General features: G+C 36.6%; 1 protein-coding gene across 4 annotated transcripts in view; it reads left to right on the top strand.

The window, feature by feature from the left end:
- Positions 1-14,512, top strand: part of CEP135 (centrosomal protein 135) — a 69,921-nt gene that overhangs the window by 47,461 nt on the left and 7,948 nt on the right. For all 4 annotated transcript variants that reach the window (XM_014835800.3, XM_070505810.1, XM_070505809.1 and 1 more), the window contains 8 exons: positions 3,049-3,164; positions 3,237-3,391; positions 3,823-3,878; positions 4,617-4,785; positions 5,601-5,711; positions 5,987-6,172; positions 12,440-12,649; positions 13,515-13,717. In XM_014835800.3, coding sequence (XP_014691286.1) covers positions 3,049-3,164; positions 3,237-3,391; positions 3,823-3,878; positions 4,617-4,785; positions 5,601-5,711; positions 5,987-6,172; positions 12,440-12,649; positions 13,515-13,717 — 1,206 coding nt within the window. The remainder of the gene's footprint in view (positions 1-3,048; positions 3,165-3,236; positions 3,392-3,822; positions 3,879-4,616; positions 4,786-5,600; positions 5,712-5,986; positions 6,173-12,439; positions 12,650-13,514; positions 13,718-14,512) is intronic.

The following is a 14,512-nucleotide window of genomic DNA, read 5'->3' as shown; positions in this document are numbered from 1 at the left end:
TTCTCAAGACTTCCTTTTCAAACACCATGACAAATAATATGGTAGTCACTCAATTATTCTTCTCTGTGAACTGTATGCTTCAGTTCTTTCATTAAGAAGACTTTGTCTTAGGAGCAATACTTCTGTCAGAAAAGTTATATCCAAGGTCTGATATAGAATCTCTGTTGTCCCCTTCCTTGTCTGCACCAGATTATGAAAAGGTAAAGCTATTCTTAGGACTCATCGATGTCCTCGTGTATATGTACAATCAATCAAGATGGTATCCTGCCTTCCTTTCTCAATCCTGCTTTCATTAGGAATTAACCCTAGTTGTGAACTTACATGTAAGGAGATCTTTACATTTCTACTTAGGATTTCAGGCACTGCCAACTACTCAGTGTCCTTCATTAGGGACTCTGTGGGCCGTTCCATTTTTTAAAGGACTCTATAGCTTACTGGCGGACATTTCCCTTCCACGTAGAGGGATGTTGGTCTCCCTGAATTCTTCATGGAAGGCAATGTGATGTAGTAGAAAAACATTGATACCAGGTCAGACTAGCTTGGATTTGCATATTTTCTTTGCCTTAATAGCATTGTCACCTGGGACAGGTTATTAGTTATTATTTCTGTAAAATTGGGATAACAGTTCTAATTGTGGAACTGTTCTAGGAATAAATGAGCTAATGTTTATAAAGAATCAATACAATGAATGTTAGCTTTCTTCTTTCTCTACTCCCTGTAGTTAATCCCTCAGAACAATAGCTGTAGCTTTTAGGAACACCTTGAATACAGTGAAGTCCCCTAGACCTCACAGTAATTTTATGAAATAAAATGCTTGAACGTAGAGTCTTTCTTACTTGGTTGTGTTTGGTTGTGAAAGTCTAAAGAAGTCGGTCTCAACTTGACTTTCCTCCCTACCTCTGGGTCATCACTCACTTGCTATTAGAGCAGTCAGGGTAACGTCTTTTGTCTTTGAGTTGTTACGGGCTGTCAGGTTGGCTCCGACTCCTGACAGGCCACACTGTTCTGTCCTCAACAGTCCTCCTCAGCTCCTGTAGACTCAGCCTAAGGCTCTTTTATGGAGTCCGTCCATGTCATATTTGGTCTTCCTCTTTTCCTGCTGCCTTCTACTTTCTGAGCATTATCGTCTTTACCAAAGAATCCTGCTTTCTCCTGATGTGCCCAAGGTAGGAGAGCCTCAGTTTTATCATTTTTTCCTCCAGCGATAGTTCAGGCTTAATTTGCTCTAGGACCCCCTTGTTTGTCTTTCTGGCAGCCCAGGGTACCTGTAGAGCTCTCCTCCAACACCCTATTTCAGGTGAGTCAGCTTTTTTCCTGTCAGCCTTCTTCATGTCCAGCTTTCGCACCTGTACATATAATGGGGAATACGAGGGTGTGGATGTTGTTGGCCTTAGTCTCTAATGACACTTCCTCACACTTGGTGATCTTTCCTAATTCTTTCATTGCTGTCCTCCCAAGTCTCAGTCTTCTCTTGGTTTCTTGGCTGCAGTCTCCATTTAAACTGATGACTAAACCAAGATAAACAAAATCTTTAATAATTTCAGTGTCTCCATTGTCCACATTAAAGTTGTGTAGTTCTTCTGTAGCAGTGATTTTGTCTTGATGTTCAAATGCAGTCCTGCTTTGGTACTTTCTTCTTTTACTTTCATCAGAAGTTATTTCAAATCATTGCTGCCATCTGCCAGTAAGATGGTGTCATCTGCATATCTTAGATTGTTGATATTTCTACCAATTTTCACTCTGTCTTCATCTGAGTCTAGCTCACTTTTTCATATGACATGTTCTGTATACAGATTAAACAGATAGGAGATAAAATGCACCCTTGTCTGACACCTTTGCCTAGAGGAAGCCATCTGTCTCTCCATATTCTATCCTGACAGTGGCTTCTTGCCCACAATACAGGTTACCCATCAGGACAGTCAAGTGCTGAGGCGCGCCTGTTTCCTTCAGAGCAGCCCACAGCTTTTCATGATCCACGCAGTCAAAGGCTTTACTATAGTCTATAAAACAGACTAACCTCCTTCTGAAATTCTTTGGAGCACTCTAGTAGCCAATAAATAGTCTCAATTAGATCTCGTGTACCTCTCCCTTTTCGAAATCCAGTTTGGAAATTAGGCATTTCTTATTCCATGTAAGGTATGTCTTTCAGAATACTTCAGTATTACCAGTAAAACTTCTTCATTTCTATGGAGATGTCTCATCTTACTAGTAGCTTCAGAATCCAAACCTCCTCCTCATTAGGTAGTTCAAAGCTAAGCCACCCTTGGTATTTTTTTTCCCTGTATTATCCTCAAACCCAAAAGGAACCTGTGGGAGTTCCCAATAAATAGCCTGAGGTGAGAACATGTCTTTCCAGCAAGGCAGGATTAAAAGCTCCTAGGTCAGGGCTAAAAGCATTCCAAACACTCTAGATGACATGAGAGCAAATTCTTGTTACTTCTGGAACATAATCTTACCAATCAGTAAGAGATTCTTCTGAAATTGTCTTTATTTCCTCTGTATGTCCTTTCTTTTGCTCCCTGAAACCTACCTTTAGTCTTAAATCCTCACTGCACTACAGTAAATGCCTACTTGCCCTGCTTACTGTGACCTCCAGTTGACTACCTACCAAAAAAGTCAGAATAGGAAGCACAATTAAAAGCTCTGGACAGCATTGTCAGGATTTATGGATAATCCTTTGAGCTGCCAAGCCATACTGTAAAAACAAGACTTTCCCTTTGGCTTCACTAATGGAAGTTGATTTTAAGAGAAAGAGAGTTGATGTTAGGAAACTGAGAAGAGCTTTAAAACTATCAGGAAGCCTCTAGAAAAAGAGTATACAATTAATTTGATTTTTATACTATATTTTTGGGAAGATGGAACCATTTTGAAGAAGAATGGTGGAGAGCAAGAAATATATAATATAATGCCATTGATTATACTGGAAGAGCTTTAAAATGAGAAGAACTTTAAATATAAGAAAAGTACTTTTTAAGATCTCTCATTTAAAAAAAATCATTTATCCCAGAGATAAAGAATACCATTTGTTTTTGTCCACTGAATCTTTAGGATAGTAAATGAGCAGCTACAGCGGTCAGTTGATGAGTATCAGCACCGACTTTCCATAAAAAGAGGTGAACTTGAATCAGCCGAAACACAAATTAAAATTCTGGAGGAAAAAATAGGTAAGTGTTTTTAAATTTTGTTTTTGCTAATCCTAATTACTTTGTCTAACAAACATTTCTTTCCATTCATAGGTAAACTACACCTTAAGATGACTTCACAGGATGAAGAGGCTCATGTAATGAAAAAGACCATTGGAGTCATTGATCAGGAAAAAGATTTTCTTCAGGAGACTGTAGATGAGAAGACAGAAAAGATTGCAAACTTGCAAGAAAACCTAGCTAATAAAGTATGTGACTGTTCAATGTTATTATTATGCTTCTGAACAGAAAAGATTATTTTATTCTCTGTTCCAAGTATGTAGTTCTTATCACCCATGTACAAGTTGCTAAGACCCAGGGCTTTATCTTCTAATATGTTTAAGTTTCATTTTATCCCAGTAATTTGAATCTTTAAACGTTCTGTTTCTAGAATGTAATTTTATCAGGTGTGATTACAGCAAACACGAGGGAACAGTTCAGGTCCTTAGAGTGAGTAGAGACATGCCAATATGTGAAGTACGATTGAGACATGGAAATATGTTGACTTGGAGGTCTCTTTTATAGCATAATTTATATAATTGGATTTGAACTATATAAATGTGATAAATTATGTAAATTCAACTAAAGACATTTCTATATGAATGATTTGGAATCTTACATACTTGCATAATTTCTATAGGAAAAAGCTATTGCTCAGATGAAGATAACAGTCTCAGAGTATGAATCATCTATGAAGTAAGTAATCAGTGAAATGGCATCTAGCTTTTTAAGAAAGTTTCAGTGAATACTGTTTCATTTGTTTAAGTAGCAATCTGGCGATAGGAAGATTTCTTTTTTCCATTTTCCTATTTTTGCCAATGGTAGCATCATTTTCTCAGCCTACTGCATGAAAATGTTATTCTCTGACTTTCTCCCCTCCTCTATCATCCCCATCTAAACAGTTATGTCTTATTAATTATTCTCTTACATACATACTTGCTCTTTGTCTCTATTGTAATTACCTTGTATAGGCCCTAATCATTAAAACTTAGATGACTTTGGTAACCAATCTTGAATTTATTTTACATCTAAACCTATCTTGAACACTGTTACAAAATCTTACATCTTGTGTCTAGTCTGTCTACTTCAAGACAAAGGTCACTAATTATATTTATTTTATATACCTTTACATGTTATATAATAATGGGGACTTAAATATTTGCTAGTTGAATCTCTTATGTTGTGCTCCTAATGCTTGATAGTCTTCTGTTTTTACTTGACTTTTAGAATAATAAATTTATTTTATGACTTCATTTGCGCATAATGATAGATAGAGAGCTAAAATATCTGCCTTACCTAATTAACGTATCTTGATGCAGTAGTTATAATTTCTTGTATTCTTAGTGTATAATTCAGAGTACACAGTTTTGTTTTAAATAAACTACAGTTTCCCAAAAAGCTTTCTTTATTATTTCCACATCACTCATATAACAGCCAGCTAAAGGAAACATTGATGAATCGGGACCGTGAGATCAGCAGCCTCCGGCGCCAGCTTGATGCAGCTCACAAAGAACTTGATGAAGTAGGAAGATGTAAAGAAGTGTCCTTTAAGGAAAACAGAAGATTACAAGATGATCTGGCTACAATGGCAAGAGAAAACCAGGTATGAGCACAATGCATATACTTTAATAGTTTTATAGTATACAGTTTTACAGTATATTCGTTTGCTAAATTTTAAAGCTCTAAATATGTTTTCTAAATTTTTATATATCAACAACATAAGAAATAATTGTGTAAGGAGAATGGTGTTTATAAGGGTATTAAAAAATGTGGTTTAGAATCCTGCTATATAATATAGCGTGTCTAAGGGGTGTAACTCTGGTCTCTTCACCATTTTGGTCTTTGTTGTGAGGAATCCCAAAGCTGGTATTCTCTGTGGCAGAAATCATTACCCTACTGGGTGAGAACCTCAGCGTCACTCTCAGGGAAAAATTGCTGTGTTTTACAAACCCTTCACAGATTTTAATTATTCGTACTTACTTCCAGTGACTTAGAGATATACCTGTAAGTAAATTAATGAATATTTTAGAATGGCAAATACTAAAAGCTATTGTTTGTTTGTGCTCATTTATTAAAGGATTAACCAAGGCGACCAATGATTTTCCTATTTTAAATATTTTGTTTTAAAAAAAGTTATTTTCAGTATTATTCAGTATAAAGCATATTGTTGATGTATGAATTTTTTTTTAAAATGTCGACACCTAAGCATAGCTAGCCCCGGTCAGGACTGTTGTGGAAGATGTTTGGTTAAAAAGTCAAGATCAGTCAAGAAAAATATGTGAAAATGACCCTTAGGAAGAGTTTTCCTTTTTTCCTACTCTCTTTTATTCCCTAAATTCAAAAGGCTATATGAATATAAATAGAATTTATTAGGTGCTATGTTCATTTTAGATTTGTCTTCAATTTTCTGATTTATAGGAAATCTCATTGGAATTAGAAGCAGCAGTGCAAGAAAAAGAAGAAATGAAGAGTAGAGTTCATAATTACATAACTGAGGTGTCACGATGGGAGAGCTTAATGGCTGCCAAGGTGAAAAAACATTAGGTTGGATTTAAGACTTTTTTTTTTTAACTTTTTCATGTTTATTCTGTCTCCTCTATTAGATATTAACATATGAGAGCGGAGCTCTTGCCTATTGTCTTTTTTTTATTTCTCCACAGATCTTACTTAGTGTGTGTCTGCCCAGTTAGCTTATGCTTCCTAAATTAAAACAAAAATCCCAATATGTGTATATGTTTGTGACATGGGTATTCCAAAGCGTGACAATTACTAATTTAGAAACAACTTAATTATGCTTAAACCAGGAAAAAGAAAATCAAGATTTGTTAGATAGATTTCAGATGCTTCATAACCGTGCTGAAGACTGGGAAGTTAAAGCCCATCAAGCTGAGGGAGAAAGCAGCTCAGTTCGACTGGAACTCCTTTCTATTGACACGGAGAGGAGACACCTTCGAGAAAGAGTGGATCTATTGGAAAAAGAAATTCAGGAGGTAATACATTGATTTGTCTTGTGACGATGTTATTTAGTAAAACAAAACATTCAAAGATACCTTATTAAAGTGAGATTTAAGCATTGATAAAATCAAGTTCAATGTAATCTTTTGTAGTTAATTCTAATTGTTTAGGAGTCTCATTACTTTTTTTTAATTGTGGTAAAATATACATAACATCAAATTTACGATTTTAACCATTTTTAAAAGTGTACAGTTCTACAGCAATGAGTGCATTCACATTGTTGTGCTACTGTCACCACTATTCATCTCCAGGACTTTTTTATTTTCCCGAAATGAAACTATACCCATCAAACACCAGCTCCCCCATCTCCCCTCGCCTAACCTCTGGCAACCACTGTTCTACTTTCTGTCTCTATGAATTAGACTACTCTATGTACCTCATATAAATGGAATCATGTAATATTTGACTTGTTGTTGACTTATTTTACTTAGCCTTAGGATCACTTAACCTCAAGATTCATCCATGTTGTGGCATGTGTCAGAATTTCATTCTTTTTAAAGGCTGAATAATATTTGTATGTATGTACCACATTTTGTTTATCCATTCATTTGTCAATGGATATTTGCTTTGTTTCCCACCTTTGGCTACTGAGAACAATGCTTCGGTGAACATGGGTGCAAAATAGCTATTCGAATCCTTGCTCTCAGTTTTTTAGGATATACCCAGAAGTGGAATTGCTGGGTCATATAGTAATTTTATGTTTAATTTTTTTGAGGAACCACCATATAGTTTTCCTTAAGGGCTGTACCATTTTACATTCCTACCAGCAATGTAAGGGTTCCAGTTTCTCCCTATCCTTGCCATCACTTGTCATTTTTTTGGGTTTTTTAAATAATAGCCATCGCAGTGCAAGTGAAATGGTATCTCATTTTGGTTTTGATTTACATTTTCTTAATGATTAGTGATGTTGAGCATCTTTTGTGTGTTTATTGGCCATTCGTATATTTTCTTGGAGAAAAGTCTATTCAAATCCTTTGCCCAATTTTTAATCAGGTCATTTTTTGTTGTTATTCAGTTGTGGGAATTATTTATATATTCTGGATATTGATCCCTTATTAGATGTGTAATTTGTAAATAATATCTCCCAAACTGTGGTTTTCCATTTCACTCATTTTATCCTTTGATGTGCAAAAGTTTTTAATTTTGATCAAGTCCAACTTATCTATTTTTTCTCTTGTTGTTTTTGTTTTTGGTGTCATATCCAAGAAATCAGTGCTAAATTCAACATCATGAAGCTTTTCACCTCTTTTTTTCTAAGAGTCTTATGGTTTTATTTCTTATGTTCAGGTCTTTGATCCATTTTGAGTTAATTTTTGTATGTGGTATAAGATAATGGTCCAGCTTCATTCTTTGCATGTAGATTTAAATAAGCTTCTGTCATAAAGACAGTCTAATAAAATTTTGAGTTCAGTTTAAATATCGGGACCCTAAGTTAGATTGATATAGAAGAGTTGGCTATTAGTTTTGTTCATATAGTATTTTAGTCTTCATTTTTTAGGAGAAAGTCTTGATTATCTGTAGGAGGTAGAATTATGCCCCCCAAAAAGATATATTTAGATCCTGACCCCTGGCACTTCTGACTGTGACCTTATTTGGAAGTAGTGCCGTTATCGATATAATCAAGTTATACTGGATTAGGGTGGACCCTAGTCTCGTAACTGGTATCCTTATAACGTGAGGGAGGTTTGGACACCAAAGACGCAGGGGAGAACAACACATGAAGACAGAGGCAGAGATTGGAGTGATATGTCTACAAGTCAGGAAACTCCAAGAATTGCCAGCAACCACTAGAAACTAGGAGAGAGACATGGAACAGATTCTCCTTCAGAACGTTCCAAAAGAACCAGTCCTGCAGACACCTGGGTTTCAGACTTGTGGTCTTTAGGACTGTGAGGGGATAAATTCATGCCCAGTTTGTGGTAATTTGTTATGGCAGCCTTAGGGAACTGATACAGATTTTGGTCCCAGAAAGTGGGATGCTGCTGTAATAAACCTAAAAATGTGAAGGTGGCTTTGGAATTGGATAATGGGTAAAGGCTGGAAGAATTTTGAGGTGCTTGATAGAAAAAGCCTAGATTGTCTTGACAAGATTGGTCATAGAATGATGGATTTTAAAAGTGATTCTGGTGAGGGCTCAGAAAAAAGAGAGGAGAGCTGTAGAGAAAACTTCTATCATTTATAAAATACATAAATCTTCATGAACAGAATTTTTCCAGAAATGTGAATGTTTCTTCTAGTGAGATCTCAGATGGAATTGAGGAATACATTATTGGACACTGGAGGAAAAGTGATCCTTGTTAGGAAATGACAGAGAACTTGACTGAATTATGGTCTACTCTTAGGAGGAAAGTAGAACTTATAAGTGATGAACTTGCATATTTAGCTGAGAAAATTTCCAAGCAAAGTGGTAGGTGCAGCCTGGTTTCTTCTTGCTGCATATAGTAAAATGTAAAGGAAAGAGATAAATTGAGGAAGGAACTGCTTGAGCAAAAAAGGAACCAGGCCTTGATGACTTGGAAAATTCTTAGTGTGTTCTGGAGACAAGGCCAAGAGTGTGGCTCGACAACCTCTTGGTGAGAGATTAGGTGTGTGACTCACGGATCCAATCAGTCATCTCAGCAGAAACAACTGCCAGCTTGGACTGAAAGAGACAGAAACAGGATAAGATGAAGGAGAGCTGTTGAACTTCTGGGATCCTACTAGCATAAAACAGGCCAGTCGAGTTACTTGGCTACGAACAGGTGTTCTCCTTCAAGACAAGGGAAGAATGACTCTGAAGATGGCTCAGAGACCAGCAAGGCTGCCAAGGGCAGCTTAAAGGCTAGCGGGGCTGCTACTGCCACCACAGGCCCAGAGGGCGTGGGGCTGCTGCCTCCTTGGTTCCAGAGGGTAGGGTCACTGCCACTGAGGGCCAGGAGGGTGGGGCCACCCTAGAAGACCCAGAGGCCAGAGCATCCAGGCACGGATAATTATTCTTAGGCCTTGAGATCTAAGGGAATTTGCCATGCTTGGTGCAGACTTGCTTTGGACTAGTAACCCCTTTATTCCTTCTGTTTCTCCCTCTCCGAATGGGACTGTCTATCCTATGCCTGTCCCACCATTGTATTTGGGAAGCAGATGACTTGTTTTCTAGTGTCACAGAGCTGTGGAGGGAGAGGAATTTTGCCCCAGGATGGACCATACCCGGAGTCTTACTTATATCTGATTTAGATGATGCTTAGATGAGATTTTGGACTTAGAGTTGATGTTGGAATGTTGGGATGGAGTGGTATATTTTGCACTTGAGAAGGACATGAATTTTGAGGAGCCAGAGGGAAGGTAGAAAGATAGATATCTTTAAAAGATTTGTTGAAATCCTAACCCCCAGTACCTGTGAATGTGACCTTATTTGGAAATAGAGTGCTTGCAGGTGTCATCAAGTTAAGATGAGGTCATCCTGGACTAGGGCGAGCCATAACCCGGTGACTGGTATCCTTATAAGATAAGAGAATTCTGGACACAGAAGACATAAGAGAGAATGCCAGGTGAAGACAGAGGCGGAGATTGGAGTGCTGTGTTTACAAGGCAAGGAACGTCAAGGATTGCCAGCAGCTACTAGAAACTGGGAAAGAGACGTGGATCAAATTCTCCCTCAGAACCTCCAGAAGAAGCCAGCTCTGCTGACATCTAAATTTTAGACTTGTAATTTCAGAACTGTGAGGGGGTAAATTTCTGTCGTTTTGAGCCACGTAGTGATTTGTAGTAATTTCTTACATCAGTCCCAGGAAACTAATAACTACCTCTATAATTTATTTTTTTTATGTAGTATGTAAAAGAGAGACTTTTTTCTTTTTTTCTTTTTACCTTTTGACTCCCCTTCAATCATTTCTCCCACCACCTGCCCTGCCGACACACACCTCCGGAAGCGCCAGTCTGTTCTCTGTGTCTATGAGCTTGTGTTGTTTTTTTTAAATTCCACACATATAAGAGAGATCATATGGTATTTGTCTTTCTCTGTCTGACTTCTTTCATTTAGCACAATGCCCTCAAGGTCCACCCATGTTGTCACAATTGGCAAGGCTTCATTCTTTTTTATGGCTGAATAATATTCCATTGTGTGTGTATATATACACAATTTCTTTGCACATTCATCCATCGATGGACACCTAGGTTATTTCTGTCTTGGTTATTGTAAATAATGCTTCAGTGAACATAGGAGTGCATTTATCTTTTCTGGTTCGTGTTTTCGTTTTCTTCAGATAAATACTCAGTAGTAGAATTGTTGGATCATATGGTATTTCTATTTTTAATTTTTTGAGGAACCTCCATACCGTTTTCCATAGTGGCTGCCCCAATTTACATTCCCACCAACAGTGCACAAGGGTTCCCTTTTCTCCACAGCCTCGTCAATACTTGTTATTTCTTGTCTTTTTGATAATAGCCATTCTAACAGGTGTGAGGTGATATTTCTTTGTGATTTTGATTTGCATTTCTCGAATAATTATGATGTTGAACATCTTTTGGTATACCTGTTTGGTATACTTCTTTGGAAAAATGACTATTCAGATCCTCTGCCCATTTTTTAATTGGATTATTTGCTTTTTTGCTATTGAGTTGTATGAGCTCTTTATATATTTTGGAGTATAATAACTAAAGGAATGCTTTTCAATCTTCAAAAGAGTTCTCAGGAGAAACTTCTTCAGTTTTTTTTTTAATTTATCATTGTTCATGTTCTTATGTGGTATCTGAAATTGACTTTTACATATTTATATTTAGTTTTGGGGCCTTTGATTTAATTAATTCATTAATATTTGGAAAATCCAAATATTTGCTTTTCTGAAATTGTTGAAATTTATTAAATCTTCGCAGTACTGTGTTAGAGTTTAATGTTGATTCATTTCAGTAAAACCTATTAAAATAATTTTATTTTTCATGTGTAGAATTCTTCCTACATGGTAGAAATAAAGTTTATATTAGGTTGTATTTATCATTCACAATTTAAATTGTGAAAAATTTAAAATGTGGATTATTCTAGGAAAAAAATATTTATCAGTATTTTAGACTTTGCTCATTATTTCAGTTGTTAAAATCTTATAAAGTTGTATATTACTCTTAGGTTAAAGTAAATTTAAATATGACTTCAGGTACAGTAGTCCCTGTTATCCGCAGAGGACACATTCCAAGACCGCAGTGGATGCCTGAAATTGCAGATAGTGTGGAACCCTATATATGCTATGTTTTTTCCTATATGTACATACCTATGATTAAGTTTAATTTATAAATTAGGCACAGTAAGAGATTAACAACAATAACTAATAATAAAATAGAATAATTATAACAATATACTGTAATCAAAGTTACTGTAGATCTTAGCAACCTCAGCGTATGATTTTTTTCTTATTAAGTAGAGACCTTCTACCTCTTCACTTAAAGGAAGCACTCATGGCTTCTCTTTGGCATATCCAAATTGCCAGCATCGCTACTCTTGTGCTTTGGGGCCTTTATTAAGTCAAATAAGGGTGACTTGAACACAAGCACTGCAATACTGCCACTGTTGATCTGATAACTGAGATGGCTGCTAAGTGACTGATGGGCAAGTAGGGTATGCAGCATGGAAATGCTGGTCAAGGATGATTCTCATCCCAGGTGGGATGCAGCAGGACAACACAAGACTTTATTACACTACTCAGCATGGCCTGCAATTTAAAACTTAGGAATAGTTGATTTCTGGAATTTTCCATTTAATATTTTCAGACTGCGGTTAACCTCGGGTAACTGAAACCTCAGAAAGCAAAATTGTGGAATACTTGGGGGAGTACTGTATTTAAACACAAACTGTGTTTTTGAAATTCAGAATTTAGCTAAAGACAATGGAGTGATAAGTTGCTGTTACTTCTAAGTATGTATGTAAGTATAGGTTTCTTTTTCTGGAAAAGGCATTATTATAGCAGAATTTCTAAAGGAAAAATTTAATGTAACTTCAAAGATGCCTCATATTTACAACACCCTAAAACAATTTCATCTTTGCATTTCCAAATATATACATGAGGTACTTAGTTACCATGATCAATAATTATACACAGTTCATTTTGTTAAGCATTAAATAGGCCATCTTTAAAATAGTAGGCAACTTCCTGAGAATATCTTAAAATATGCAAAAGTTGGCTTCTGTTTTTAGAAAGTGAGTTGTGGCCGCTCAGATTCAAGCCTTTAAAATTATTGGGTTACTTCAACTTTTTACCTGTTTCTTTTTCTATTTTCAGCACATAAATGCACATCATGCCTATGAATCTCAGATCTCATCAATGGCAAAAGTGGTATCTAGATTAGAAGAAGAGCTGAGACATCAAGGAGAGGAGAAAGCAGCAGTATTAAATGATATGTCATCTCTTAGAGAACTTTGCATAAAGCTTGATTCTGGGAAAGATATTATGACCCAGCAATTGAATTCCAAAAACCTTGAGTTTGAGAGGGTAAGAGCTTAAAAGATATTGTCGTAGCACATTGTTTTATTGAGCCCTACTCGAATTGTTGCACTTTGCCGTTCAGTACCCAGCATATTTGATCCACTTGAGAGTAGTTACTTTGACTACAGGATTTTGACTACTAGGTTCTTTGCCGAGGTTTCTCTGGCAATCATGGTGATGAAATTAGGTGCTGTCTGTTTGGGGGTGGATGGGTATTTAGAAGACTATGAATCTTCTAATTATAGCATAGGAGCATATCCCAATACGTTCTTTCTCTGTTTAAGGGTAAGACTTAAATGAAGGAGTGAGCAGTTCATTGCTTCTAAGTGGAATATTTTTTGTAATAAAAATCTCAGAACATTTAAGTCTTACTTAATTTTAAAAGTCTGATTAGCTGGAACTTACCATTCCCAAACCGAAGCATTGTTTCACACAACTCAGTGTATGTTTTCAAACATGGATGTTTTCGATTTTTACTCATTTAGTAGTAGCTTTATTTTCAGATACTGAGAAGCTCCACTACTGGCTTGATTATGTAGTCAGAGTACACGTATTTAATAGACCAAAAGGGCCTCCTTGCTGATAGGGTGGCCACATTTTAGGATTTTATGTTAATGACCCTCTCTTGGCAAGACAGTATGAGAGAAAACTATCTGAGGGTTGGAGTAGGTCTCATAGCCAAATAAGCCCTTACTAAAAATGGCAAAGTTTATTTTGAAAATAAGATGTTTTCCTTATACTTAAAAAAGTGGTTCAGAATCTTTAACTGGTACCCAGAGTGAAGCACCCGATGTGTATATAGCTCTGCAGATAATTTTTCAGAGTAAGTCTAAAATTGTGCTGAAGTAATCTTACTTTGTTTTTCCTGTAGGTCGTGGTGGAATTAGAAAATGTAAAATCAGAATCAGACCTGTTAAGAAAACAATTGTCAAGTGAGAGACATACAATTAAAAACCTTGAATCATTGTTGGCTACAAATAGAGATAAAGAATTTCATTCTCATTTAACCTCCCATGAGAAGGATACAGAAATTCAGCTACTAAAAGAGAAGTTAAGCCTTTCGGAAAGCAAATTGTAAGTGTCATAAATCAACCTATGTGAGGAAGATAGCTTGTCAAAAATAATTTTTCAATATGAGTAAATTTTTGCAGATTTGTAGCATAAAACAAATGATAAAAAGAATACTGGAGGGGTGCTTGCCCAGTAGTGTAGTGGTTAAGTTCAGCACACTCTGCTTCGGTGGCCTGGGGTATGCAGGGTCAGATCCTAGGCCTGGACCTACATACCACTCATCAAGCCATGCTATGGCAGTGTCCCACATACAAATAGAGGAACATGGGCACAGATGTTAGCACAGGGCCACTTTTCCTCAAGCAAAAAAAGGAGGAAGATTGGCAATAGGTGTTAGCTTAGGGCCAATCTTCCTCACTGAAAACAAACAAGCAAACAAACAAAAAATAGTGGAGGAACAGAAAAAAGAATTTTTCAGTTTTTTCGGGGTAGAGGGAGATGGGAGTGTGAAGGGTTGTATAAAACCAAAATATTTTGCCTACGTGGCTTCTGCTTTTGGAAATTCAGGGATTTGAGTTCAAGAGAGACATCTTGTTTGGAGATGTAGATTTGTATATCTTCACCGAAGAGGTCATACCCATGGAAGTGAATGAGTGAACTTTAGAAAAATGCCTAAATTTGAGGAACGGAGAGAGGAGTCAGCAAAGGAGAGAGCACTTCAGGATGGGGAGAGTTGACCCTGTCTCATGCTGTGGATTAGGAAAAAGACTTTGAAAAGGCTATGAGATTTGACCCTCATAAGTACATTGATTACCTTTTGGGAGATTGAGGATGGTGTCTTTTTAGGTTGGAGAGGTT

The sequence above is a fragment of the Equus asinus genome, chromosome 3 (assembly GCF_041296235.1).
Source record: "Equus asinus isolate D_3611 breed Donkey chromosome 3, EquAss-T2T_v2, whole genome shotgun sequence".
Classification (NCBI taxonomy): Eukaryota; Metazoa; Chordata; class Mammalia; order Perissodactyla; family Equidae; genus Equus; species Equus asinus.
The sequence above is the reverse complement of the archived record's forward strand: the minus strand, read 5'-3'. Positions and strand labels throughout refer to the sequence as shown.